At 42.7% G+C, this 27,436-nt stretch overlaps 2 protein-coding genes across 3 annotated transcripts in view; one reads left to right on the plus strand and one right to left on the minus strand.

Moving 5' to 3' along the window:
* The window catches only part of PM20D2 (peptidase M20 domain containing 2), a 189,671-nt gene extending 166,200 nt beyond the window's left edge, over window positions 1-23,471 (plus strand). The window contains exon 8 of the mRNA XM_049772249.1: window positions 23,443-23,471. The gene's annotated coding sequence lies outside the window, so the exon portion shown is untranslated. The remainder of the gene's footprint in view (window positions 1-23,442) is intronic.
* On the minus strand, window positions 237-27,095 carry UBE2J1 (ubiquitin conjugating enzyme E2 J1). Of its 2 annotated transcripts, XM_049772268.1 has the most exons (8): window positions 27,046-27,095; window positions 17,020-17,093; window positions 15,324-15,455; window positions 11,694-11,778; window positions 11,152-11,257; window positions 7,813-7,942; window positions 4,051-4,170; window positions 237-587 (listed from the first exon to the last, which is right to left on the minus strand). In XM_049772268.1, the coding sequence occupies exons 1-8, from the start codon at window positions 27,074-27,076 to the stop codon at window positions 309-311; spliced, it is 957 nt and encodes a 318-aa protein (XP_049628225.1). In that variant the 5' UTR covers window positions 27,077-27,095; the 3' UTR covers window positions 237-308. The 2 variants fall into 2 exon arrangements, with proteins under 2 accessions (XP_049628225.1, XP_049628226.1); XM_049772269.1 differs by lacking the exon at window positions 4,051-4,170.
* Window positions 27,096-27,436: the final 341 nt, after the last annotated feature.

The following is a 27,436-nucleotide window of genomic DNA, read 5'->3' on the forward strand; positions in this document are numbered from 1 at the left end:
CAGAGGGCTATGGAGAAAAATATCACAAGTTTACTTTTTTAAAAAAGTGAGAAAAATGTTAATAAAGTTATCTCCCTGTAAAGTAAGCCACATTATGAGACAAGGGAATATGACTTCTTGTCCCTTCAACTAAGCAAGACATAGTCTGCATGTCTAACTACCTACTGGATTTATAAGGATAAAAAAAAAAAAAAAAGGAATGAAGGGTAAATAAAAAATAAACCTTTTGTAAACAATTCTCAGATTACACCCAATGCAGAATGTTTAATGAAGCAGTTGAGTCACAGCTCTCAAGACACAAAACAATATTATAACTCAAAGTCAAATATGTACTCATTGGCCAGATATATCCGTCGGAATATAAGAGCAGCCAGTGCTAAAGTCAAGATGACGATCAGTACAGCTGAGCCACCATGATCAGTGCGGTTCTCTCTTGGCTGCTGACCCGGGATCACATCTGGAGAAGCAGACACCCTTCTCTGACTCTGTCGCTGGGCCCGGCGCTGTCGAGGACTCAGAGACGTATTCTTAGCTCCAGGCTGGGCAGCTTGTTGGAGAGATTCTCCTGAGGGGTTCTGGACTCCATACTGGAAAATTGTAAGAAATTTAGTTCAAAGCAATTTCTATTTCCTTAAATACAGATGAAGTTCTCACTTCAAAATAACTAAAATACCTTCACACAAAAGCACCAGATGGTCTGCTATTATCCCCAGTTTAGAGATTTTTGGAAATCTCTCGCCCACTCAAGGTTAAAAAAAAACACAGCTTAGTTGGGATCTGACGGCGAACAATTCCATAAATTCACACTGCTCTCCATATTAAAGTATTTCTCTCACCTAAAGCCAACTTTCAGTTATTTCCTTAGTGATCACACAGTATAACCAAACTCAAAGTCAAAAATTTACAAAGGAACTTAAAAGCTTAACTTGCAACAGACTATTTGTAGCTTAAGTGTTTACTCAGAACTATTTATCTGTCACCTTTATCCTTTTTATCTATTGAAAATTATTTTGATTTTAATATATTAAAATTGAATAAAAAATACTATAAAAACTGATTTGTGAGATCTAATTTCATAAACAACTTCTCTATTATTAGTAATGTCTGAAATTGCAATTTATCTATTGGTTGACAAATAAATATTGATCACTTTATTAAAAGTCAAAATGCTGGGCACCAGGGATATAGAGAGGCCTGACCTGAAGGAACTTACATTCTGAGACATAGCACAGTAATTACAAAGAAAAGTACAAATGAAAATAAATATATAACAGGAAAACTTGACCTGGATTTAAAATAGATTAAGTACAGGGGCCGGAGCAATAGCACAGCAGAGGGTGTTTGCATTGCATGTGGCTGACTCAGGACAAACCTGGCTCATCTCATATAGTCCCCCAAACCAGGAGCGATTTTTGAGCACATAGCCAGGAGTAACCCCTGAGCATCACTGGGTATGGCCCAAAAACAAACAAACAAACAAACAAAAAAAGGGGCTGGAGCGATGGCACAGCAGTAGGGTGTTTGCCTTGCACACGGCCGACCCAGGACGAACCACGGTTCAATCCCCTGGCGTGCCATATGGTCCCTCAAGTCAGGAGTGATTTCTGAGTGCATAGCCAGGAGTAACCCCTGAGTCACCTCACCAGGTATGGCCCCAACAATAAAAATAAATAAATAAAATACATTAAGTATAGATTTAAATATATCACAGATATTAGGAAACTGTCCTACTATGTCAAAATAAAGATTGTCAGGCTGGGAATATGGCCCTGAGAGAAGAGCACCTGCCTCACATATGAGGTCCAGGGTTTAATCCCCAGTGTGTGCACACATACCCTCAAAGGACTGGAACAAACACCTTGCAAGACAGGACCCAAGTTCAATCCCTGGCACTTAATATGGTGCTTGGAAAGAACCTCCAAAAGAAATAACTAGAATTCTAGAGGCAAAGACACTTGAAAGATGGGGTCCGAGCCTGCCAGGATTGATTTCTGAGCACAGAGCCAGGAGTAACCCGAGCATGACCCAAACCTCACCACCCCCCAAAAAAAGAAAAAGCATAAACTGACCAAAATGCATGCATTTACTTCTGTGCTTCACAGAATGATCATGTCAACTCTCAGCATAAACTGTTGTCTTATATAACCCATCTCCAGTCTTCTAAAAGCTTCTTTTATCACATCCTATTCCTGCTTTCTTCAGCCTACTGCTCTCTGTCTCTCTCTCTGATTAGGAGGGTCACCCAAGATTATTCAGCTCTGGGGCCGGAGAGGTAGCATGGAGGTAAGGCGTTTGCCTTTCATGCAGGAGGTCATCGGTTCGAATCCCGGCGCCCCATATGGTCCCCTGTGCCTGCCAGGAGCAATTTCTGAGCCTGGAGCCAGAAATAACCCCTGAGCACTGCCGGGTGTGACCCAAAAACCACCAAAAAAAAAAAAAAAAGATTATTCAGCTCTACTTTATAAGGCATTATTCCCAAATAAAGGGCAAATTTGCTTTTTCCCAGCTTCCATTTCCATTGCCCAGGCCCTTCAAAATCCTCTACAAATTGACACTGGAAAATAAAAGATATATACCTACTCAATCCAATAGTCAGTTACCAAAAAGAACTTTCCAAAAGTCCATCTTCTAAATATAGAAAAAAGGAAAGCTAATGTTTTCTTCATAATCTGAGTTAGCAATGACCTAGTCATATAATATATATATGTGTATATATATGTTTTTTTTTTATTTTATTGGGGGAAGAAAAATTTTTTTTATTTTGGGGGTTATACTGAGCAGCACTTCCAAAGAAGGTGTCACTCCTGGGCATAATAAGGAGACTTTGTGGTACTATGGGAGGTGGGTATCAAAACTGCATGCAAAGCTCATACTCCAGACCTCTGAGCTATCTCACTAGACCTTCCAGTTACATTTACTCAATCTCTCTAATAACCTAAGTATCCAATATTGAAGCAGAAAGTCTAGCAATAACATACACTTATTTTTTGACTAAGAATAACCTACATAACACATGCAATAGAGCTATCTTTGATGATGATAATGTTCAAAGTACGTGCTGTCCAATATGATAGTCACTAGTGATTACTTGAATAGACTAAAATGTGGCCAGTGTGACTGAGAAATTGAATATTTTATTTATTTTGAGTAATATACAAACTATTTGGCTACTGTATTAGACAAAGAAGGCCTAAGGCTAATCTTTGGTTCCATGTCTTTATTTTTTTTTTTTTTTCATTTTTTTTTTTTTTTTTTGGTTTTTGTTTTTGGGCCACACCCGTTTGACGCTCAGGGGTTACTCCTGGCTATGTGCTCAGAAATCGCCCCTGGCTTGGGGGGACCATATGGGACGCCGGGGGATCGAACCGCGATCCTTCCTTGGCTAGCGCTTGCAAGGCAGGCACCTTACCTCCAGCGCCACCTACCCGGCCCCCCATGTCTTTATTTAATTCTGGAAAGATAATAGAATATAAAAATTATCAGGGACCAGAAGTCAGGGGCACATGCCTTGAATGTGGAAGGACTAGACTTCAATCCATATGGCACCTGCCACAAACCCCCGTCACTATCAAATGTAGCCCTGGAGGCACCAGAACTACTGAGTCATTATGCAGTGCCAAGCATCAGCAGCCAACCATATGGCCCACTTGGCTGTGTACATCTGGGAAATGGTCCTGGTTCACCGCATTCAAGGCTCACAAAGCATCAAAGTGAATAACTTGCCTAGGATAATAAAATTTACTAGAGGAAGAGATGAGCTAGAATCTAACTGTAAGAAGAAACAAACTATTCCAATATTTTATCTAGGAATTCTCTCCTCCTACTACAAATAACAATTACAGAGGTCCATATAAAAAACAAGAGTCAGGGGCTGAATCAATAGCACAGCAGGTAGGGTGTTTGTGTTGCACAGAGCCGACCAAGGTTTGATCCCTAGTATCCCATATAATATCCCTGGGCCTGCCAGAAGTAATTTCTTAAGTGCAGAGCCAGGAGTAACTCTTGAGCACTGCTAAGTGTGGGACCAAACCCAATAAATAAGAGTCATACCGATGTACTGGCTTCAGAACCTTGAAATGTTGTTGCCATATCATCCTGTAAGTCATTTATTGGAAAAGAGTGATTTATGTCTGACTCAGCCATTGTCTTTCCAGATGAATTAACTTCTGCCTAATAAAAAAGATAAAGCCAACAGCAGTTACGAGAGGAAGCACACAGTGTATTCCATAACCTAACACTGAATTCCCTTTATTTAGCACTTTTTGTTTTGTTTTGGTTTGGTTTTTGGGTCACACCTGGTGAAGCTCAAGGGTTACTCCTGGTTATGCACTCAGAAATCGCTCCTGGCTTGGGGGACCATATGGGACACCAGGGGATCGAACCATGGTCTGTCCTAGGTTAGCACATGCAAGGCAGACACCCTACTGCTTGCACCACCGCCCTGGTCCTCTAGGATTTTAACTGTCACTTCAGTATCAAAATCCTCAGTTAGTTAAGCATTAATATATCCAACACTATGCTAAGTATGATAGGAAAAGGCACGAATAGTCCTTGTTTTCAAACTTGAAAGACAAAATTAAAGTCCACAGTTCACAATCCATAATTTTCTAAAAACTAAAGCTCTTTAAAATTTCTCTAAAATACAATTTTCAGGCAACTCGATATATAAAACTATTAAATCTTTCTTCACATTAGTTAAAATATTCCCAGACTTGCTGAGGAAACAGTAGTGCATTTAATTGTAGAATGCCTGTGCAGATCCCAATATGAATATATATATACTATATGTTTGATAAGATTTTAGAAGAGCAATTTGAATATAATGTTAATTTTCAGAGGGAGAGAGTAACCAACATTTATAACACCTTCTTGTCCAGGCAATATATGTGTGTATTTTAGCTACATATAAATATATTTATATGTATTATATAATACTTATACACATATAAATATATATTACATATATAACACAAAGGGGAAATTTACCCCCTAAACTAGACTTGGAAGGCAGACAGGATATAGAAGAGAGTAAAAAAGAGCTGAAGAGATAGCTCAGAAGGTAAACATTTGCCTTGCACTTGGCTGACCCAGATACAATCCCCAGCATCCCAAATGATCTCTCAACAATTAACCGGAGTAACTCTGAGGACTGCTAGGTATGCTCCCCACCAAAAAAGAGAGTAAGTAGCATATTGTTTAATGCAAGTTGGCATTTTTATGGAGCTAATATGACTATATAAAACATGCAGGAAAGACACACTATGTGAGACACACTAAAATATTAATAGAAGATGCTGCCTGAACATAGGAAGCTGCATAATTGCTATTGCCTTCTTACTGCTGTCCTACATTTTTCATAATAATGCTTAAAAAATAATATGGAACAGGGACAGTTCTAAATGTAATAATTTAAATAAAAATTCACTTAATCCTCATAAACTTTTTTTGGGGGAAAAGAGAGTAATACTTAGTGGTGCTCAGCAGTTACTTCTGGCTTTGCTTGGGGGTTGTTCTTAGTGCTGGTGGGGACCAAACTAGGGTTGGCTTTAGGCGAGATAAGTACTTAAACCCCCGTCCCCCCGTACTATCTTTCCAGTTCTCCTCATAAGATTCATTTGGGGGATAAGAGGGTGAGGTGGGAGTTTGGAGTACATCTGCTTGTGCTCCTGGCTTGTACCCAGGGATATCTCCTGACTGTGGTCAAAGAAAAATATGCCATGCCAGTGATTGAAGTGAGGTTGACTGAGTGCAAGAAAAATGCCTCCAATATAAGATCCCCTCCTCCTAAGATTCTTACATGATTAAGACTTACTGTTATTTACAAATGGAAAAAAAGCATGAAGCAGTTAAGTAATATATCCAATATCGCTCTAATTAGCAAAAAACAAATTTATTTTATTTTTATTTATTTATTTTTTGGTTTTTGGGTCACACCCGGCAGTGCTCTGGGTTACTCCTGGCTTCATGCTCAGAAATCTCGCCTGGCAGGCTCAGGAGACCATATGGGATGCCGGGATTCAAACCGATGACCTTCTGCATGAAAAGCAAACGCCTTACCTCCATGCTATCTCTCCGGCCCCATCATCATCATCATCATCATCATCATCATCATCATCATCATCATCATCATCATCATCATCATTATTATTATTGGTTTTTGGGCCACACCCAGTGACGCTCAAGGGTTACTCCTGGCTATGTGCTCAGAAATCGCTCCTGGCTTGAGGGACCATATGGGACACCAGGGATCAAACCATGATCCAGCATGCACAAGGCAGGCACTTTATGGCTCACGCCACCACTCTGGCCCCTGAAAAAACTATTTTTATTCAACCCAATTACTAGCCGCTGAATAATAGTATCAGTTTTGGGGGCCGGAGAGAGAGCATGGAGGGTAAGGCATTTGCCTTTCATGCAGAAGGTCATCGGTTCGAATCCCGGCGTCCCATATGGTCCCGAGCCTGCCAGGAGCGATTTCTGAGCATAGAGCCAGGGGTAACCCCTGAGTGATGCCGGATGTGACCCAAAAACAAAACAAACAAACAAACAAAAATATCAGTTTTTTGCAAAAACCTATCAAAACTGGTTTTTTTTTGTTTGTTTGTTTTTTGGTTTTTTGGGCACAACCGTTTGATGCTCAGAGATTACTCCTGGATAAGCACTCAGAAATTGCCCCTGGCTTGGGGGGACCATATGGGACGCTGGGGGAATCAAACCGTGGTCCTTTCCTTGGTTAGTGCTTGCAAGGCAGACACCTTACGTTTAGCGCCACCTATCCGGCCTCCACACTGGGTATTTTTAATCTGACATTGTATACCAGAAACCAAGCTATTTTTTGGCCATACACAGTGATGTTCAGGGTTTACCTTTGGCTCTGTACTCTAGAACTACTCATGGTGGGGATACGGGGACTATATGGGATGCCGGAGATTGAACATGGGTCAGCTATGTGTAAAGCAAGAGCCCTCTCCACTACACTATGACTCTGGACCCTAAGCTTATTTCCTTTTTAATGGGGCATGTGTTCTTTAGTGGTGGGACCAGAATACAGAATGGCTCATTATACACTTGAGCAGAGTGCCCCACTCTCATAGTTCAGGATTCACCCCCCAGGGTGGAAGGCTTGTCAAGCAGAGCCAGGATAAAATGTACAAGGCTGAGATCTGAAGGAGCTCTGGGTGATCAGATCAAAGTGGAGTTACCAGGCATCCAGATTAAACAGCCTTGAGAGCAGAAGGTATTGTCCCTGCACCCTCACAATGATGAGAAGTCAGAAGGAAAAGCTTCCCACAAGCTTCCTACTGCAAAGTTCTCACCATCAGTACCTCCCAAATATCCTTGGCTTCCTTCAATGTTCCACACCAGGCAGGATTTCTACCATCCCAGTTCTATGATTTTCTGTTTCTCCAAAGGCTGATTGAAAATTACTTCTTTGGATTGCTAAACATTCTTCCTACACCTTCATATACTCTACTAGTCATATTTCTGTATCTGTGAGATGTGCATAAAGTTCTGTTTAGCTGTTCAATCTATATGTCTGCTAGCTTCATCTCTGCTGAGTGTCAATAACTGGCCTGAAATTTTGCAAAGGCCTTCCTCGACTCCAGATCCACAGGGGCCACCATCTTGATTCACCAGAGTTCAGCTTTTAATCATTATGGTGTCATGTGTTAGTAATTTTATGTTAATTTTTAGTAAAAAATATTTGTAGTAATCTATTGTAGTAAAATTATATTACTTTATTTTCTATCCAAAATTTGGTTGTAAGCAAAATGAATACTGAACTAGACTTTATTTAGAAATTAAGAGTACCTTAAAACTGATCTGTCTAGCTAGTTCCTTGGCTTCTTGGTCAGCCTGGCTTGAATCACTTCCAGATTTTAAAGGCAACAAGACGTCCTTCATTGTAGAACCACACCCCTCGCAACAGAAATCTTGTGATCTGTTAGAAAATAAGTTTTGGTGGATAAAATCAAGTACTTAAATGTTGGTTCAAGATATTCAAAAACTGAATGATAAAATTTAAGAGAACTGAATGATTCATCTAGATGTAAACTGGACAGTTATCACAATAATTATAATTCTAAGACATATAAAAGGTAATTTAGTGTAATAAATGTTTATAGCAACAATATCTTAATATTTTTTTTTGGTTTTGGGGTCACACCCGGTAATGCTTAAGTATTACTCTTGGCTCTATGCTCAGAAATCACTCCTGGCAGGCTCGGGGGACCATATGGGATGCGAGATTCAAACCACCGTCCTTCTGTATGCAAGGCAAACACCCTACCTCCATGCTATCTCTCCAGCCCCAATAACTTAATTTTTAAAACCTAAACTTTAAATAAATTATTGGGACAGAGAAATTTTATCCCTAGCTCCAAAGAACACTGCTAGCATAACCACCTCCTACCCCCATGCACTGAGCTGCTTGAATAGCCTGTGAGCACTGCTAGGTAGCCCTTCATCCAAAATTCTGTGTTTATATTCCATTTTATTTCAATATCCTAGCTGAACAAAACCAACGGATCAATAGAATGACAAAAATGTAAATCATCTAGGGAGGAGGCAAAAAATGGTGGGGAAAAATGTAAATCATCTACTATATTATCCTCAAAATTGCATGTAACAAGTCCATGTTAAAGCTGTAAGAAAAGTACATTATAAAGCTCATATAATCATATAAGCAAAAACATACATGAAATAGAGTAAAGAAATCAAAAACAACCATAAGAAAGTTTTTCCAAGGGAAAAAATATATTTCACTAATCCTATACAAGTTCTAGAACAACTTGAAAGACTAGAGAGAACTCATGGAAAATTCAGCCTATGAAATGTAATGTTCAGAGGCCAGAGAGATAGCACAGCAGGTAGGGCATTTATGCTTTGTAGATGGCCAATCTGAGTTCAATCCCTGACATCCCATATGGTCCCGCATCCTGCCAGGAATGATTTTTTTTTTATTTTGGTTTTTGGGTCACACCCAGCAGCGTTCAAGGGTTACTCCTGGCTCTACGCTCAGAATTCGCTCCTGGCAGGCTCAGAGGACCATATGGGATGCCGGGATTTGAATCATCGTCCTTCTGCATATAAGGCAAACACCCTACCTCCATGATATCTATCTGGCCAAAAATCCAGGAGTGATTTCTTAGAGCAGAGCCAGGAGTAAACCCTGAGTGCTGTAGAGTGTGGCCCAAAAAGCAAAAACAAAACAAAAAGCAAACAAAAACCCATTATTTTAAGATTTAATAAGATAAACCTGTCAATTAGATAGATTTAATTCCCATTTTTGTTATCCCCTCTATTTCAGATATAGTTTGTTTGTTTGTTTGTGGGCCATACCCAGTGTTGCTTAGGGTTACTCCTGTCTATGCTCTCAGAAATCACTCCTGGCCTGGGGGACCATATGGGATGCCAGGGGATCGAACCGCGGTCCGTCCTGGGTCAGCCATGTGTAAGGCAAATGCTCTACCACTTGTGCCATTGCTCTGGCCCCTATTTCAGATATAATTAAAGCTACTCTTTCCTTACTCTTATAAAACTGGATAGTTATAAGATTTATCTATTTTATGTAGATTAAAAATATCTTAAGCAGAAAATTATTCAGACTATTAATTTTTCAATAGGTACGTAAAAATAGTTTGCAAAAACATTTTAGTACAATGGGTAAAGTGATTTTGCCTTACATGTGGCTGGCCCAATTCCAACTCCAAACCCTGACAGAGCACTGTGAATGTGGACTCCCCCAAATTTTTTAATCTTTTATCAACTTAAAACTGATTTATAGGGCCGGAGAGATAGCATGGAGGTAAGGTGTTTGCCTTTCATGCAGGAGGTCATCGGTTCGAATCCTGGCATCCCATATGGTCCCCCGTGCCTGCCAGGAACAATTTCTGAGCCTGGAGCCAGGAATAATCCCTGAGCACTGCCGGGTGTGACCCAAAAACCACAAAAACAAAAACAAAAGAAAACAAAAAACTGATTTATAATTCTGTGAGATTTCAGGAGTTTAGCTTTATTTATCTATGCATGTAATGTTGTCATCACTTCCACAACAATAAATAAAGCTCTCTCCTGTGTGGGACATGAAAAAAACATATTAAGGGAATAACAAATGGTCAAATGGTCTTCAGAACTGGAGAAACTGTCTGTTGACTAAGCTTACTGCAGATGGGGCTGGGGAATAAAAAAGGTCCTTGGGACATCAGTGAACAGAAGTGGGCACTTTGATGATAGGTGCGGTGGTAGGTATGGTATTGGGACAACGTATACATAAATGTATCATTAGCAGCACCGTAAATCATGGTACCTTAATAAAAATGGTAAAGAAAACAGTGCTTTCCTTGCTTGCAGCTAACCATTTGATCCTTGGCACAGTGTAGTCACCAGAGCACCACAAGGAGCAACCCCAAAGCAGAGAGAAAGTAGTAGACCCAGTACCATCACCGTCCGTCTCTGCCCGCCCCCTCCCACAAATAAAGTTTTAAAAAAGCCATATATGAGGGTCTGGAGAGATAGCATGGAGGTAAGGCATTTGCCTTTCATGCAGAAGGTCATTGGTTCGAATCCCGGCATCCCATATGGTCCCTCGAGCCTGCCTTGAACGATTTCTGAGCACAGAGCCAGAAGTAACACCTGAGTGCCACTGGGTGTGGTCCAAAAACAAAACAAAACAAAACAAAATAGTATTTTTTTTGGTTTTTGGGTCATACCCAGTGACGCTCAGGGGTTACTCCTGGCTATGCGCTCAGAAATTGGTCCTGGCAGGCACAGGGGACCATATAGGACGCCAGGGGGATTGAACCGCAGTCCTATGCTAGCGCTTGCAAGGCAGACACCTTACCTCTAGCGCCACCTTCCCGGCCCAACAAAATAGTTCTTTAGACACTCAATGAAACTGGTTACTGAAGAATTCTAGATGTGACATTTTCCATAGATAAAAGGATAGAATGAAAGAGAGCCCTCCTCTTCTATTCTTGCCTTTTATCTAAGGAAAAATATCATACCTAGAAGGTGGGACCATCTGGTTTCACTACCAATCGCAGGTGCTGCATTCATAAAATAACATCCAATGAGAAGCAATGTGGGTGTTGACTGACATAGAGACAGACAAATCCCATCATCCCACAAAGAATGAAATGCAAAACTTACTTTTTGGCAAGTGCTCTTCTTTCCTCAGGTGTATAATCTAGAGAACCTATGGCTCCCTCTCCTTTGGTTGGCATAAAACCAATGATGGCTAACAGAGCCGTTCTTACTGAAATAAAAGCAGACATCAATCTAGGTTGCTTTGCAAAAGATACATGCAGGGCTGGAGAGAAAGTACAGGAATAAAGGTGCTTGCCCTGAATGTGGCCCATCCCATATGGTTTTATCCCAGCACTGCTTATGGAGGGAATCACCCAGGAGCAGACTCTGAGTGCCAACAAGTATGGCTTAAACCCCCGTTCAAAACAGATTAAATAAAAAGCACAGATTTAATTTGGAAAGAGGAAATAGACCATTTTCTCTGAAGAAATAAGATCAGGGTTGAATTAAAATTATAGCAAAATACCAGAGAAGAAAAATATTTTTATTATTTATTAAATAGTACTCATTTATTTACCCCCAAAAGCTTCGATATCAAGAGTTATATTTTATAATTCATAATTAATGTTCTATGAGATTTATATTCACTTTCAGTTCATACTCACTACTCCATGAAGGCTGCCAAGTTTCAGGATGGTGTCCTGAGATGCTTAAACAGATTTTCTTCCCTACTTCAAATCGTCCGTTAGGCTTAGGAATAAATAAGGCATTAAAATTGTTTAAATATATAAGCTTAATGTTTGACACTTTATAATTATAAATATACTTCATGTCTTAAAAAGAATTATAAAATAATATAAATCTTGGACAGGGAGATAGTCTCCTGCGTTGAAGTGCAAGCTTTGCATGCAGGAGACTGGGGTTAAATCGTCAGAACCTCATGGTCTCTGCCCAGTTTGTCCAACACTCCTAAGAGTGATCTCTGAGAACCACACCACACCTAGAGCAGCACTTAAGCACTCAAAACAAACAAGAAACAGAATTTCAAGGGGGATACACATTTTTATCCTGTTATAGACAGTCCACAAATATGTATTGATTTCAACAAGTACTAGAAGCCTTTTGTTTGTTTTGCTTTGCTTTTGCACCATACCAGGCAGTACTCAGGGTTTAATCCTGGCTCTGCACTCAGAAGTCACTCTTGGTAGGATCGGGAGACCATATAGGATACCGGTGATTGAACCTAGGTCAGTCCTGGGTCAGCCACGTACAAGGCAAGCACCCTTCCCACTGTACCATATCTCTGACCCTCTAAAAACCATTTCTATAAGTTGTAGCATCATTTTAAACAGAATTGTACAAAATAATCCAAGTAGTTAATACACAAAGATGTCCTGATGCTTCCTCTTCTAAGCCCAATAAAGTGCTAGGTTTCATGAAAGATAAAGGCTAGGATACAATCCAGCCATTTTATATCACCCAGTGATAGGTACTAGTGAGAAAAAAAGAGAGAAAGGCTGAGACAGGAGAGATTTTTCAAAAGCACATGACTTAATAAGCTAGGAACATAAGAGGAAATATGAGAAAGGGTCCAGAGTGCATGTTTTGGAGCTGGGAGGCCTGAGTTTGATGTCTATTACTGTACTGATGACCTATACACTACCAGCTATGCTCTCCCAGGAAAAAGTCAACACTAATGACATGTTTCTGGATGTAGAACTGGTGTCTCTGCAGAAGAACAGGCAGAGAGAAATAGATATGTGCAGATGTCAAAAGAGAGTCTACACTTCTGGCACCTAAATTCACAAAGGTGATACCTGAAAACACTTCTTTTTGGTTTCTTTTTCAGGGACAGAAGGTAGTAAGGGGTGGGTTGGGGCCACATACTTCAGTGCTCAGGGATTACTCCTGGTTGTGTTCAGGGAACCATAAGAAATGCTGGGAACTGAACCGGGGTCAGCTGTGTGCAAAGCAAGCACCTCAAACCCTGTACTATTATTTCTTTAGTTCATATGCAGAGAATTTGAGAATTTCTGTTGCACCCACAAAATATGATATCTGTAAAAAATCATTTGTAAATAAGGATTAGAAAAGACATTTCAAAAGAGAAAAATGAATCAGTAAATTTTTAAATCAAGAAGGCAAGGTTCGGGGCTGGAGAGATAGCATGGAGGTAAGGCGTTTGCCTTTCATGCAAGAGGTCATCGGTTCGAATCCCAGCGTCCCATATGGTCCCCTGTGCCTGCCAGGGGCAATTTCTGAGCCTGGAGCCAGGAATAACCCCTGAGCACTGCCGGGTGTGACCCAAAAACCATAAAAAAATAAATAAATAAAATAAAAAAAAATAAAAAAAAAAAAAAAAAAAGAAGGCAAGGTTGATCCTCAGCCACTGTTCTACACCTTTGGTTAACTAGCAAAATATTCATACTTATCAGTATATTAGCTATCATCTCAGCTAACCCTCTTCCCCCAGAAGCTTCTCCTGGACAACAAAATAAGAAGTGACTCCCAACAGCAGATAGGGCATTTGCCTTGCACATGGCCAATCTGGAATTTATTCTTGGCATCCAAATGATCTCTGAGCCCACCAGGAGTAATTCCTGAGCACAGAGGCAGGAGTAACCCCTGAGCACTGCCAGGTGTGGCCCAAAACAAAAAGGAAAAAAAAAAAAAAGAAAAAAAAATGGATCTTTGGTTTTCTTATAGGACTACAGAGAATCCAATCAGCTGGGTGTACAGGGGTATACATGCTGGAAGCCTGGATTTAATTCCTGTCACTGCACAGTCCCTGAACACTGCCAAGCACCAAGCATCCCAAGAACCAAGCCAGTTGTCCTGAGCAACTCAGGATCTGGCCCCAAAACCCAAAAATAAATAAGATTTTTCTTTGTATAGAGATAAAATATAGAGGGATTAAAAGAAGTTCTAATTTTATAAATAATAATAACATATCAGTTATTAAGGACTCATTTCTTATTTTTAAAAACTCTACACAAAGTGGAAGAAACTGAGCAACAGAGAACATAAGAAGAAGCTAGAGGAGGGGCCAGAGAAATAGCATGGAGGTAAGGCATTTGCCTTTCATGCAGAAGGATGGTGGTTCGAATCCCGGCATCCCATATGGTCCCTTGTGCCTGCCGGGGCGATTTCTGAGCCAGGAGTAAACCCTGAGCACTGCCAGTGTGACCCCCCCAAAAAAACAAACAAACAAAAGAAGCTAGAGGAGGTATGTTGTATTCAGGGGTGATTTCTGAGTGCAGAGTCAGGAGTAACCCGAGTGCCTCCAGGTATGACCCCCACCACCAAAAAAAAAAAAAAACAAAAAAAAAACACATTACTTTTGGGGCCAAAGAGAGATAGTACAGTGAGTCGGTGCTTGAGTTATAGGCAGCTACCTAAATTCAATCCCTGGTATCACATATGGTCCCCTGAGGCCTCCAGGAGTGATCCTTGAGGACAAAGCCAGAAATGGCCCAATGTCAAAAAGCAAGCAAACTCTCCCTTGAGTGGAGTTACAAACCCTGGTTTAGAACTCAGAGGCTCACCCCTGTGAAAAATATCCTCTACTGCTGAATATATTCCTATCCCCCTCCAACATTACCTTTAATTGGGCAGTTACCATCTGCTGTGCCTAGCATTTTGCATATACAAATTTAGAGTCCTACCATTGATGAATCATGAATCCATTTGTATTCCTGTTTTTTTTTTTTTGGTTTTTCGGGCCACACCCATTTGATGCTTAGGGGTTACTCCTAAGTGCTCAGAAATTGCCCCTGGCTTGGGGGGACACAGGGAGGGGGATCAAACCGCAGTCACGATCTTTCCTTGGCTAGCGCTTGCAAGGCAGACAGCGCCACCTCACCGGCCCAAATATAATCATGAATCCATTTGTATTCTAAAGCACTTCTCAGATGCTTCCATGTCCTAAGAATTTTTGGTGGTAGGAAGTGGAGGGGGTGGGAAATGGCTCCAGAGGCTGGAGTGCATGCTTTGCACACAAGAGCACAGGGTTCAGTCTACCACATTATCCTCCTGAGCACCACTGGGAGGAGTACCTTGAGATATAGCCCCAAAACTGGAAAAGAAATATGTGCCCAAAGCCAGGTTCCCCCAAAGCAATGATATTATGACACTATTTCTCAATGAAAATGAGTATTCTGATTAGGGTTACTGCTCAATTTTAGAGTTCTTTATGTGTGTTGTTTAAAAAAAAAAAGACAAAACAATAAGTATTCTAACTATACTCTGCAGCAACATAAAGATTTAAAGCATTAAAAACTGTCAAGAATTCTTACCGTTAGTAGAATTATGCTTGGTGGTTTCATGGGATAATCTGGTGGAAGTACTATTCGGCCATGATAAACTCCTCCATCAAAATCAGAATCTGGGGGCCCTCTCACTGTGAAGTGCCATTCAAAAAGGTTATCCTGAACAAAAACAATAACCAGCAAAAATCAACATTAAAAAGTTTTTTCAATCTATTTTATCAGTGACTACTAGATTATAGAACAATTTCCAACACACAAATTAAAATTTTTCTTTTCTTTTGAGCCATACCCGCTGATGCTCATGGGCTACTCCTGGATATGCACTCAGGAATCATTCCTGATGGTGCTCAAGGGATCATACGCAAGTCAGTCAGGTGCAAGGGAATGCCTTATACACTGGTTCTGGCATTAAAGCACAAATGTCTTAAGAATGAAAGTTATGGGCCGGAGCGGTGGCTCAAGTCGTAGGGCATTTGCCTTGCATGTGGCTGACCTAGGACGAACTGTGGTTCAATCTCCCAGCGTCCTATATGGTCCCTTGTGCCTTACAGGAGCAATTTCTGAGCACAGAGCCAGAAGTAACCCCTGAGTGCTGCCGGGTGTGACCCAAAAATCAAAATAAAATAAAATAAAAGTTATAAATTTTAAAAAAAGAATAAAAGCTATAAACAAAAGATACATTATCTAGTGTTCATAGCCAGTCTATTTAAAATAAATGTGATCAAAAAAATCCGAGTATTGCTACCTGTTCATGGCATAAATATAATTAAGTTATAAATTAATCTTTAAATATTAATAGTAATACCATTAAATTTAATTTGGATTAAAAACTCAAAAATCACCCTCATGGGTATCTAAGCACTTACAAATGACTAACATGCTAGATAGAATTAACAGACATATTACTACTGTATTATCATATAGTTGCTGAGTACTTTGCAAAATTCTTACAAATATATCACCACTATTCTTACTATTAACATAAAAGTTTTAAACCACCTCCCTTTTTACAGAGAAGGCTAAAAAGATATTTGTACAAAAAGCCTAGAGTATGGGGCCAAAGCGATAGTACAGCGATAAGGCATTTACCTTGCATGCGGCCAAAACAGGATGGACCCCAGTTCGAATCCCAGCATTCCATAAGGTCCCCCCCGAACCTGCCAGGAGTGACTTCTGAGCACAGAGCCAGGAGTAATTACTGAGTGCCACCAGGTTTGACCCAAAAACAAAAACTTAGAGTAGGAGAAAATGTGTATCTAAAAGTTTGGTCTTCCAATTTTTTTTTTCTTTTTGGGCCACACCTGGTGATGCTCAGGGGTTACTCCTGGCTATGCACTCAGAAATCGCTCTTGGCTTGGGGGACCATATGGGATGTCAGGGGATAGAACCGTGGTCTGTCCTGGGTTAGCGAGGGCAAGACAAACACCCTACCGCTTGCACCACCGCTCCAGCCTGTTGGTCTTCCAAATTTTAAATAATCTGGGATCTCTCCACTTCCCTTCCCTCATATTCAACACTGAAAACCAAGTTAGCATCTGAGATCCGTTTTATAGATTGGAATCTGTTTCTTCTAAATGACTGATTCCAAGAGGCTAATGACATAGGAACGGAAATATAACAAACTCTTATCAAATACATCTATAATGACTAAAGTATAAAAAGCAACATTAAGGAATTTGTTTAAATTAAAATTCATATGTAAAAGCTAGAGATAGAAACTAACCTCTAAAGGCTGTGCATGGTAATGATCTGTTGGATCTTTCAATTCTGCCGCCTCTTTCATTAAACGTTTAACAGCTAAAATGAAAATCATAAGGGAGGGACATTTAAAATATGCTTTTCCATACAATCAGCATAGACTTACAAATCAAACAAGAGTTTCAACTTCAGGTTCAAAGAGCTAGTACAGTGGTTAAGATGCTTGTTTTGTATGCAGCCAACCCCAGGAATAGTCTGCAAAAATTGCTCAGTCACTTCAGCCTCCAAAAGCGAGTTTCCATTTCAACCAATCCTACCGCCCCCATCCCCAACTCTTGCAAATGTGAAGAGTACTAATTCAACTGAGCATATATGTATGATAATGGTTTGATTAGGGAATAACTCATTAACTGGAGAGGGAGATGGAGGAAATTGGAGGAAAGAAAATGGTAGGTAGGCATTACAAGAGTTAAAGATAAAAGTACACAGAGACATCTCATAAAGACACAAAGACACTTTTATTTACTAGACACTCTTTTAATTTAATAGATACTTATGTAGGCAGTAGTCAAATATTAACTCATTCCATTCAAAACAAAGCTCAAAATTAAGTACTATTTTTATCTCCATTTTCCAGAGGAAAAAAAAGAGACACTACATAATTTGTCCAAGGACACACAGCTACTAAATGGTGGAGATAAGTTCATAGCACAAGCAATCCAAGTCTACACCATCTCTTAGTGGCTTGGGATGTGGCTCAACTGATAGCACAGACAACCATGCCCACATTTGAGGGCCTGGGCTCAATTCCAGGTACCCTTATCCTCCCTACCCCACAGCAAATCCTTAAAAGCCTCATGTCTTGGGACTTACATTTTTGTTTTGAGTTGTTTTATTATCTTTGTTTAATTTTTTGGCTACACCCAATGATGCTAGGGCTAACTCCTGGCTTTGAGCTTAGGAATTACTCCAGGTGAGATGCCAGGGATAGAACCCAGGTCAGCTCCCCAACCTCCTACAAGGCAAGCACCTTAGCTGAGGTACTATCTCTCTGGCCCGAAGGACTTTCATCTTTTGAATTAATTTGCCGAGACTATGCCTAAAGATCATTAACTCCCCACAGCCACAAAATGAATTACTTTTAAAAATAATTCTTTGGGCCTGGAGAGAGAGCACAGCGGCGTTTGCCTTGCAAGCAACCGATCCAGGACCAAAGGTGGTTGGTTCGAATCCCGGTGTCCCATAAGGTCCCCCGTGCCTGCCAGGAGCTATTTCTGAGCAGACAGCCAGGATAGCCCCGGAGTAGCCCCTGAGCAACGCTAGGTGTGGCCCAAAAACCAAAAAAAAAAAAATTCTCTGGTCCACTCACTCCACAACTTTCTTCACCCCATCTATATCTATATATCCACTTCCCTCTTTATATGTAAGTTCTAGTCATTTCACACTTCCTCAATTAAATATAACTCTAAAAGTCACAAAGGCCAGCATTCTGATACCGTATAGAATTATAATCAACATCAACCCCCCCCAGACACAATGCTGCAGGATTGTGTCTAACTACAAGTTAGCTCACAAGCCATGCTCCAACAAGCACACCAAGGTGACTGCACACTTCTTCGCTCACTTCTCCAGTTTCTTTGCTTCTTCTCCTGCAGTTAATGGCACAGACTTTTATTTCCACGATGAGTGGCTATCAGCAATTGATCACAATCTACACCCTATATAACCTTACACTGTTTCTTTTTCTACTGGGTATCAAAAGTCAATCCTTTGATCCCAGCTGCTCACACAACAAATTCTCTTGTTGTTGCTTCTTGGGAAGACCACACCTGGAAGCTTTCAGGGATCACTCCTGGCAGATTCAAGGAACCATGTGGGGTGCTGGGGATAAATCTGGGCTGGCTATGGTACAAGCTAAGTGCCCTACCTACTGTGCTACCTATCACTCAGGCCCCAGCACCTCAAATTCTAAGTGCTAAAAAATTTCAGGATTCTGCTGCAGGAAAGAAAAATCAAACTCTGAAGATCAACTCAGTACAATTCAGTATCTATTAGGAGCTGGTCAGTAATCAGACCTGAGAACAGACAGAAGCAAAGTAGGTGAGGACAGCAGAGTATCCCAGAGGCCCCAGTGCTCTCAGAGCTCTTTGGGATCTCTATAACACTTGGGCCAAGTGTATGTGATCCAGAAACAACAATAGAGGGAAGGAAAACCAGGAGGGGCAGGAGGCATCTGGTACTGGCATCTGAAAGACACAGAATTTCCCCTGTGGTAACTACAGAAACAGGTAGAAGAAACCCACAGGAATAAGTGGAAGCATAGGTTGGAAGGCTACAAGGCTTTCCAACAGAGAAGCAACCTCCCAACAGATAAAATGAAACACATCAGTGTGAGCTGGGGTTCTACATAAAATTTCCTTTCAATCAAGGTTTTTAGACTAGAAAAGGTAGTTAGTTACTCTATAGTTAATAAAGTTTAGAAGCCACATTTATAGAGAGAATATTGAATCTCCTAGCCATCTGTCAGAATACTCTGAATTTCATTTTATACAAAGCTCACTTAATTTCTAATTATTTAATTCCTGTCTTTCCTGCTAAACTACCTCATCACAGTCTTCTTAGGGCTTCGCACACAATAAGCACCAAACCACTAAAGGAGCTTTACTCTTTCTCCAATAAATCTCTTTCCAAGGATGTAAAGGCAATGGTTTTCAAACTTATTGGACTAGAAGATAAAACCCATTGTCAAGGGGAAACTTAATGAAAAATCCCAAATATACAATTAACAGCTGTAATGGTAGAAGATAATATGAAAGGGACTCTTCAGATCCTTATCCCTCTTCTACCCATTCTAAGAGGCCCATGTAATAAGGACCGAAAATTTCTGGTTTCAAGCCACATTCAAGCATGCCTCTTTGGAGCCTAGAATGAAAACATCAGGCTTGTCTGCATGCTCTGCATAAAGGAGTCTCAAGTTCAATCTTTCTGTATGGTCCCCCACAATACTAAGATGAAAATAGCCCTCTGAACAAAACAGTACAAAAAATAAAATCACTCTGGCCCCAGAAAGCTCATGATTTGCATGCAAGAGTTTTGGGTTTTGTCACAGATATCTAATAGTCCCCCCCAAGCAAAGATCCAAGAGTAGCCCCCAGGGAGCGCTAGGTGTGGCCAACCCCCCCCCTCAATTATGTGTGCATACACAAGACAAATAAATACATTCATGTAGTTATCACTTATTTAAATTATGACAAATAAACTCAGAGAGGTCAATTACTTTGGTTACTATCAGCAGGCAAAGATGCCAAGGCCTGGTTGATTCTTCATTTTTCATTAGATGACTGGATGGATAATGATTAAGCTGCAGGTCAAATTTTATGTGACTTTATAACCTTATCATATTTCTCTCTTTTTTTTTTTTGTTTGTTTTTTTTGGGCCACACACGTTCGATGCTCAGGGGCTACTCCTGGCTAAGCGCTCAGAAATCGCCTCTGGCTAGGGGGGGAACCATATGGGACGCCGGGAGATCAAAACAAGGTTGCGATCTTTCCTTGGCTAGCGCTTGCAAGGCAGACACCTTACCTCTAGGGCCACCTTTCCGGCCCCAACCTTATCATATTTTTTCTGCCTTTTCCCCACTCAGTTTCAGCTTAGTTCAGCAGAAAATGCACACGGTGACACTGGTTCAAACCCTCTGTATCACCTATGGTCTCGAGCATTGCCAGGGGTCATTCCTGAGCCAGGAACAGACACTGAGCACCAAAGAGTATGGTCAACCCTGCTGTCCCTTCCACATCTGAACTGAATTCTAAAACCTTGAAAAAGTCACTTAATTTTATTCTACTTTCATGTTTATAATTGTCAAGGCAGAGCCAATAATTTCTTCACTAAAGGAACCAGAGAGAATATATAAAGGTTAAAGGCATTTACCTTGTATGTGACTAACCTTGTTCAATCTCTGGAGCTACAAAGGGCTCCCCAAGCATCGCCAGGAGTGATCCCTGAACTCAGAGCCAGGAGTGTATACTGAGCACAACTAACTGGTTGTGGCCCCCAAACAACAAAAAAACATTTTCTTCACATATTTTCCATCTCCTTTTTATTCCTCCCTCTGCTTCCTCTTACGAGGTCAGAAACAGCTTGGAATAAAAGGCTCTCTTGATGATGCTCACGGTTCAAAACCATGCCTTTAGCATTAGTGACTGGCATGACACCTTGGCCCCCACGGAGAATCATCAATGCTTAAGTCAAGTTTCAATTTACTGCCTGGCAATCAGAGCTAGAGCACACTAAGTTACCATCCCTTGCCACCATATGGTTAGAAAAAACTAACTTTTTCTACTTCTGCTCCTTTCTTATCTCTTTGCAAGGCTGTTCAATGGAACTCTCCTACCCCGTGAGATAAGAAGTGCATGGAAGGAGTATTGGAAGAAACCTACCTATCTTTTCTCCATTTTTATCACGCCCACCTGATCACTCTGGATTCAGGTTCTAGGCTCTAGCATATAGGTATTCAAGCTAAGCTAGCTCACTAGCCACACTAGCTTTTATCACAGTTTGGATATAAAGCTTCACCTCTAGCAGGGGTCTCAAACTCATGGCTGGCCGTACAACATTTTGTGGCCCTGCCCTAGAGAAATCTTTTTTGTTTTGTTTTGTTTTAGTTGTTTGGGTCACACACCCCAATGTTCAAGGCTTACTACTGACTTTGCATTCAAGGATCACCCCAACTTTGCCTCCTGCGGCCCCCAGGTAAATTGAGTTTGAGACCCCTGACCTATAGGAATCTTTTTACAGGTTGCTTTCTCTCACGCAACTACTAACCTTGGGAAGTAAATATTGCATCGTTTATATCTTACATGTTTGGACGAGAGGTGGATATATGGACATAAACACAATTTCAAATTAGCAAACTGCCTCTTCTATTTCCACAGGTAAAGGCATTCATATTAAACCAAATATTTAAAGGTCAATGTTTCTGCCCAGAAAGACCCTATAAAGAAGCCCATTTAATAGTATCTACTTTTTGGACCTGGAGAGATCGCACAGCGGTGTTTGCCTTGCAAGCAGTCGATCCAGGACCAAAGGTGGTTGGTTCGAATCCCGGTGTCCCATATGGTCCCCCGTGCCTGCCAGGAGCTATTTCTGAGCAGACAGCCAGGAGTAACCCCTGAGCACCGCCAGGTGTGGCCCAAAAACCAAAAACCAAAAACCAAAAAAAAAAAAAAAAAAAAAAAAAAAAAAAAAAATAGATATATATATATATATATATATATATATATATATATTGTATCTACTTTTTTATTGTTGGGATAGGGGAGGCACACGCCTAATGGTGCTTAAGAGCTACACCTGGCAGTGTTCAGGGGACCATGGGTGTTGGGGATCAACACAGTTTTTTAAGCCACCCATTTTCTCGGCCATAGTGATATCTATTTAAGGACTGAGCAACAATAACAGGAAAATATGACAAATATGCTTCTTTCCCTTCAAAAAGTTTTCAGTAAGATGGGGCCGGGTAGGTGGCGCTGGAGGTAAGGTGTCTGCCTTGCAAGCGCTAGCCAAGGAAGGACCTCGGTTCGATCCCCCGGCGTCCCATATGGTCCACCCAAGCCAGGGGCGATTTCTGAGCACATAGCCAGGAGTAACCCCTGAGCGTCAAACGGGTGTGGCCCAAAAACCAAAAAAAAAAAAAAAAAAAAAAAAAAAGTTTTCAGTAAGAAAGAAGCAAACAATTCCAGAATAGAGAGCACAGAGGGTAATAAACTAGTCCTGAATGTGGCCAAGCCCAATTCCATCCTCTGTTCTCCTGAGGGAAAAATCCCAAACACCACAGGGAGTAGCCCAAATGTCCCTCTACCAAAAAAAGTACAAGACAAATATTGACCAAGTATGAACAAATAATAGGCACTACCTTAATCTGGACAAGAAGGAACTTGAAAGAATCTTGAAAAACAAGGCGTTTTGGAAGGATTAAAGAGGCATGGGACAAAATTAAATTAACTTAAAGAGGCATGAGATACTACAGCAGGTGGGCATTTGCCTTGTTAAGCAACCAACCCAGCACCCAATATGGTTCCCAAGGTCCACTAGGAGTGATTCCTGAGCACAGAGCCAGAAGCCCAGAAGCCCAGAGCACAAGTAGGTTTGTCCATAAAACAAAACAAAATGGAGAAGGAGTCTAAGCACAGATTCTAACAGGGATCAAGGAATATGACGAGAGAAGCTACTTCCACCGGACTCAGGGGAAAGGATAAATAAAAATTGCAAAGTAACATAAGAGTGAAAAGAGGGCTGGAGAAATAGCACAGCAGTAGGGCATTTGCCTCGCACACACCTGTCCAGAGCAGATAGTGGTTCGAATCCCAGCATTCCATATGGTCCTCTGAGCCTGCCAGGAGTTATTTCTGAGTGCAGAACCAGGAGTAATCCCAGAGCACAGCTGAGTGTGACTCAAAAAAAAAAAAAAAAAAAAAAAAGAAGAGTGAAAAGAGACGAGGCTGTGGGAAAGGCAAATGGTCAACTTATGAGGAGACCTGCAGGGCAAGTTTACTTTGAACTTTATCCACAGCTATCAGGAAACAATTGAAAAAAAAATTCAGTTTCTGAGGTGATCACATCAATTTTTGTTTAGTGTTCCTGTACATTTATTTTTAGGTTTGATGGTGCTCAGGGACCCTGTGCCAGGGGTCATTCCAGGTGGTATTTGGGGGAATCTATGTAGCAAAGGGATTGAACCCAGGCTTCCCACATGCAAAGCAGGAGCTCAGCCCTTTCTGTTATCTCTTAGGCCCTAATTTTATTTATTTGGGGGGGTTGGTTTTGGGGCCACACCGGGCTGTGCTCAGGGGTTACTCCTGACTATCTGCTCAAAAATAGCTCCTGGCAGGCACGGGGGACCATATGGGATGCCAGGATTTGAACCAACCACCTTAGGTCCTGCATCGGTTGCCTGCAAGGCAAACGCCGCTGTGCTATCTCTCCGGCCCCTCCTAATTTTATTTTAATAAATAAATCTGGGTGGCAATAGTGACTGCCTAATGTACATGTATCTGTGTGTACCAGTGCCAGTGCAAAAATGTGTGCATGTGTATGCATGAGAAAGATGGTTGAAGCACTTAATTGGTGCTGTGGTTTGTTTTTTTTTTTGTTGGGGGGGGGCATACACTATAGTACTCAGGGGTTACTCCTGGCTTTGCACTCAGAAGTTACTCACAACAGACTCGGGGAACCATATGGGATGCTGGAATCCAACTTAGGTCAGACGAATGCAAGGCAAACGCCTTCCCCAACGTGTTATTGCTCCAGCCTCTGGTGCAGTGTTTTTAAGCATGTATATATTACTCTAAAAATATCACAGGACTGAGAATGAAGCATTTTTCATTATGCCTCCTAGCACTCTCAATTAATTACAGAGCTCATCTAATTCCCCTTCTCTGTGAACTCCAAATGACCCAAACAATAACAAAAAGCAGTTTTTGGTGGGGATCCCAGCTCTCTTTAACACCACATTTGAGGAAATGAAACAAAAAAGAAGTGCTAACTTCATTACATAGCTGGAAGCATGCGAATCAAAACTCAGCCAACAGACAGAAGGTCAGATAGTTTGGAAATGTACAAAATTCCAATAAAGTTTAGAAGCTTATTATGATTTCAATTATGACAACTTATCAAAATTGAGAAAATCTGACACTGAACTCTTGGAGCTGTCTTAGTCCTCCACTCCAAATTGCACTCTCACATTTGCCTATTCCCTGGACATTCCACTAAGGAATTTTGTACCATTTGGGTGGGGGGGCAGAGGGAGAAGGGCGGTGTCCCCAAACAATGTTTAGGAATACCAGGGGCAATACATGTTCAAACAGGTCAGACTATCCAACGACCAGTATCTTAATACAGTGTGGGTAGGGCCCAGCAGGGCTGGGGGCCATCAGGGCCCTCCAGGGCTACAGTCATAACCAGACAACCCTGGAGTACTGGGTATTAAACTCAGGGCCTGCATACTTCAGTCATCTCCTCAGTCCCTACAGCGTTTTAGTTTTACTTAAATTTGCCACAAACCTGAACAGTCTAATCACTGGACCTGCGCTAACCATAAAATTCCCTTAGCGATCAGGAACAGTAGCACTAAAAAGGAACCTGCTTTGCAAGCTTGAGGTTGTAAGTTTGAACCCTGCTGTCACTTACAGCAGTGGACTGAGGCCCCAGGAACTGCACTCTGTAGAGCCCCTTGCACTGCAACAGTTGATAAAAGTGTGTGACCCCTGGGCAGAGCCACCCTACATCATGACAACAAACAGGGGAGGCCATGTTTTTAATTAAAAAAACTAAGGTTCAGGAAGGGAAAGATAGTGGGTAGGTGCTTGTCTTGCATTCGGCCCACCTGGGTTCAATCCCTGGCATTCCCCACATGGTTCCCTGACTTCAGGGAGTGATTTCCTAAAAGCAGAACCAGGAATAAGATCCAAGTATCTCTGGGTATGACCTCCAAAACAAAACAAAAACGAAGAGTTAAGGATATTTTTTCTGGGTCAAAGTGATAGTACAGCAGGCAGGGTGACCCCAAAATGTATTTGTTCATTTTTGGGCCCCCTGGCGATGTTCAAGGATTATTTTGTCTCTGCATTCATTCCTGGCGGTGCATCAGGGACCATTGGAATACCAGGTATTGAACTCAGGTGGGCTATGAGCAAGGCAAGAGCTCATAGTATTTTTCTAGCCCCAAGACCCCCCATTTTTTTTTAATTACACTTTTCTTTCTTTTGTCTTTGTCTCTGTGCCTCTCCAGCCCCAATTCTTAAAAACCTGGCTTGGGAGGGGGATTGGAGATGAACTCACTGAAGCTGAATTGAATGCATGTTAATTCCAGAGCCTCTGCCAGTTTGATATTAAGTTTATGAGGTTGCTCACCTTAGGCTTAACAACATTACTCAAGTAAATGATATCAAAATCCTCGGGTTTTCCCGGAGTGTGTGCGTTGTGAGTGTTCCAAAATGACCCCGCGCCCTGCTCCCTGGCAGGGCACTCAGGAGCACATCCGAAAGGGGCGAATCAAATAGAGATAGCATGGAGGTAGAGCGTTTGCCTTGCATGCAGAAGGAAGGTGGTTCGAATCCCGGCATCCCATATGGTCCCCCGAGCCTGTCAGGAGCGATTTCTGAGCGTGGAGCCAGGAGTAACCCCTGAGCGCTGCCGGGTGTGACCCAAAAAGCCAAAAAATCAAATAAAATAAAAGAGGAGGGTCCAGGCTCCAAGTGTCCTCTCTGTGCATAAGAATGAAGAAGAGCTGCAATGCAGCCTCCTTCCCCACCAAAGAAGCCGCTTTTTGAAGAAGAGGCAGGGGTGGGGGGGGAAAGCGGCATAAACGAGAGATGCCTCAACCTGACACCCTCGGTTCTGACTTGGAGCTCAAGCCTCGGCGGTATTTGAGGGGCTGCTCGAATAAAGACCAGGTCTCGACAGAGCCCAGGGAGTCAGTCAGTCGTGGCAGGACTCGGCCTTGATCCGAAGGGCCAAGTGGCTTTCCTCGCGCGTCTCTAAGAGCCAAGAAAAGGAAGTGCGGCCTGGGTGGGTCCAGGACGGAACAGCCCGGGAGGAGGGCGAGGAGGACGAGGACGAGGACGAGGACGAGACTGCGGCAGCCCGTCTCCGAGCTCGGGAATTAATCCACAGCTTTCCTGCACCCCTCCGGCCCCGAGCTCCAGCGCTAACTCGGGGCGCCCCAGCACCCCAGCAAGCCGGCCTGCAAGAGCTGGGGAACGGTGGGTCTGGGGCAGCCAGGGGAAGGCCGGTGGCCCCGAGCACCTGCGGACAGACTGGGCGAGGAGCGGGCTGGGATCCGCCCTGCCCAGCCACCCGCGACCCGGACCCGGACCCGGACCCGCGACCCGCAGGCCCTGCCCGGCGCGGCCACGGGGCCTGCAGCCCCCGCGCAAGCCGCGGGCTCGAGTAGCAGCGCGACGCCGGCCCGGGCGCCTCGGAAGCCGGCGGCTCCCTCGGCCGGACCCGGCGCCGCGTCCCGCCCGGCTCGTCCGCTCGCTCGCTCCTCACCCGGGCTCTTGAGGTTGTAGCGGGTCTCCATGCCTGCGGCCCGGCTCGGCTGGCTCCGGCTCGGCTCGGCTCGGCTCGGCTCGGCCACCACCGCGGACGCGAGCGGCTCCTCAGGCGCCTCCTCCCTCCTGCCTCCCTCCCTCCCTCCCGAGGGCCGGCCGGGCGCGGCGCCGGCGCCGGGCCGCGGCGTGGCTCTGGGGCGCTGGGCCGGGAGTCCGACTGGCCGCGGCCCACCCCGCCGTCCGCGTCACCCGCTCGCCGGCGCTTGTGAAGTCAGGCGGGCGGGCGGGCGGGCGCACTGACGTGGCGCGGCGAGGCGTGGCGTGGCGTGGCGAGGCGAGGCGGCCGCTCCGCGGCTTCACCCGTCCGGCTGCAGCAGCTCAGCGCAGCG

The sequence above is a fragment of the Suncus etruscus genome, chromosome 4, assembly GCF_024139225.1.
Source record: "Suncus etruscus isolate mSunEtr1 chromosome 4, mSunEtr1.pri.cur, whole genome shotgun sequence".
NCBI lineage: Eukaryota > Metazoa > Chordata > Mammalia > Eulipotyphla > Soricidae > Suncus > Suncus etruscus.

Bases quoted from the DNA above. Each gene is read 5' to 3' on its own strand.
- UBE2J1 (XM_049772268.1), bottom strand. From the start codon at position 27,076: ATGGAGACCCGCTACAACCTCAAGAGCCCGG. The intron at 17,094-27,045 runs GTGAGGAGCGAG...TTTTCATTTTAG, and splicing joins CTACAACCTCAAGAGCCCGG to CTGTTAAACGTTTAATGAAA. The intron at 15,456-17,019 runs GTTAGTTTCTAT...GTTTTTGTTCAG, and splicing joins ACCATGCACAGCCTTTAGAG to GATAACCTTTTTGAATGGCA.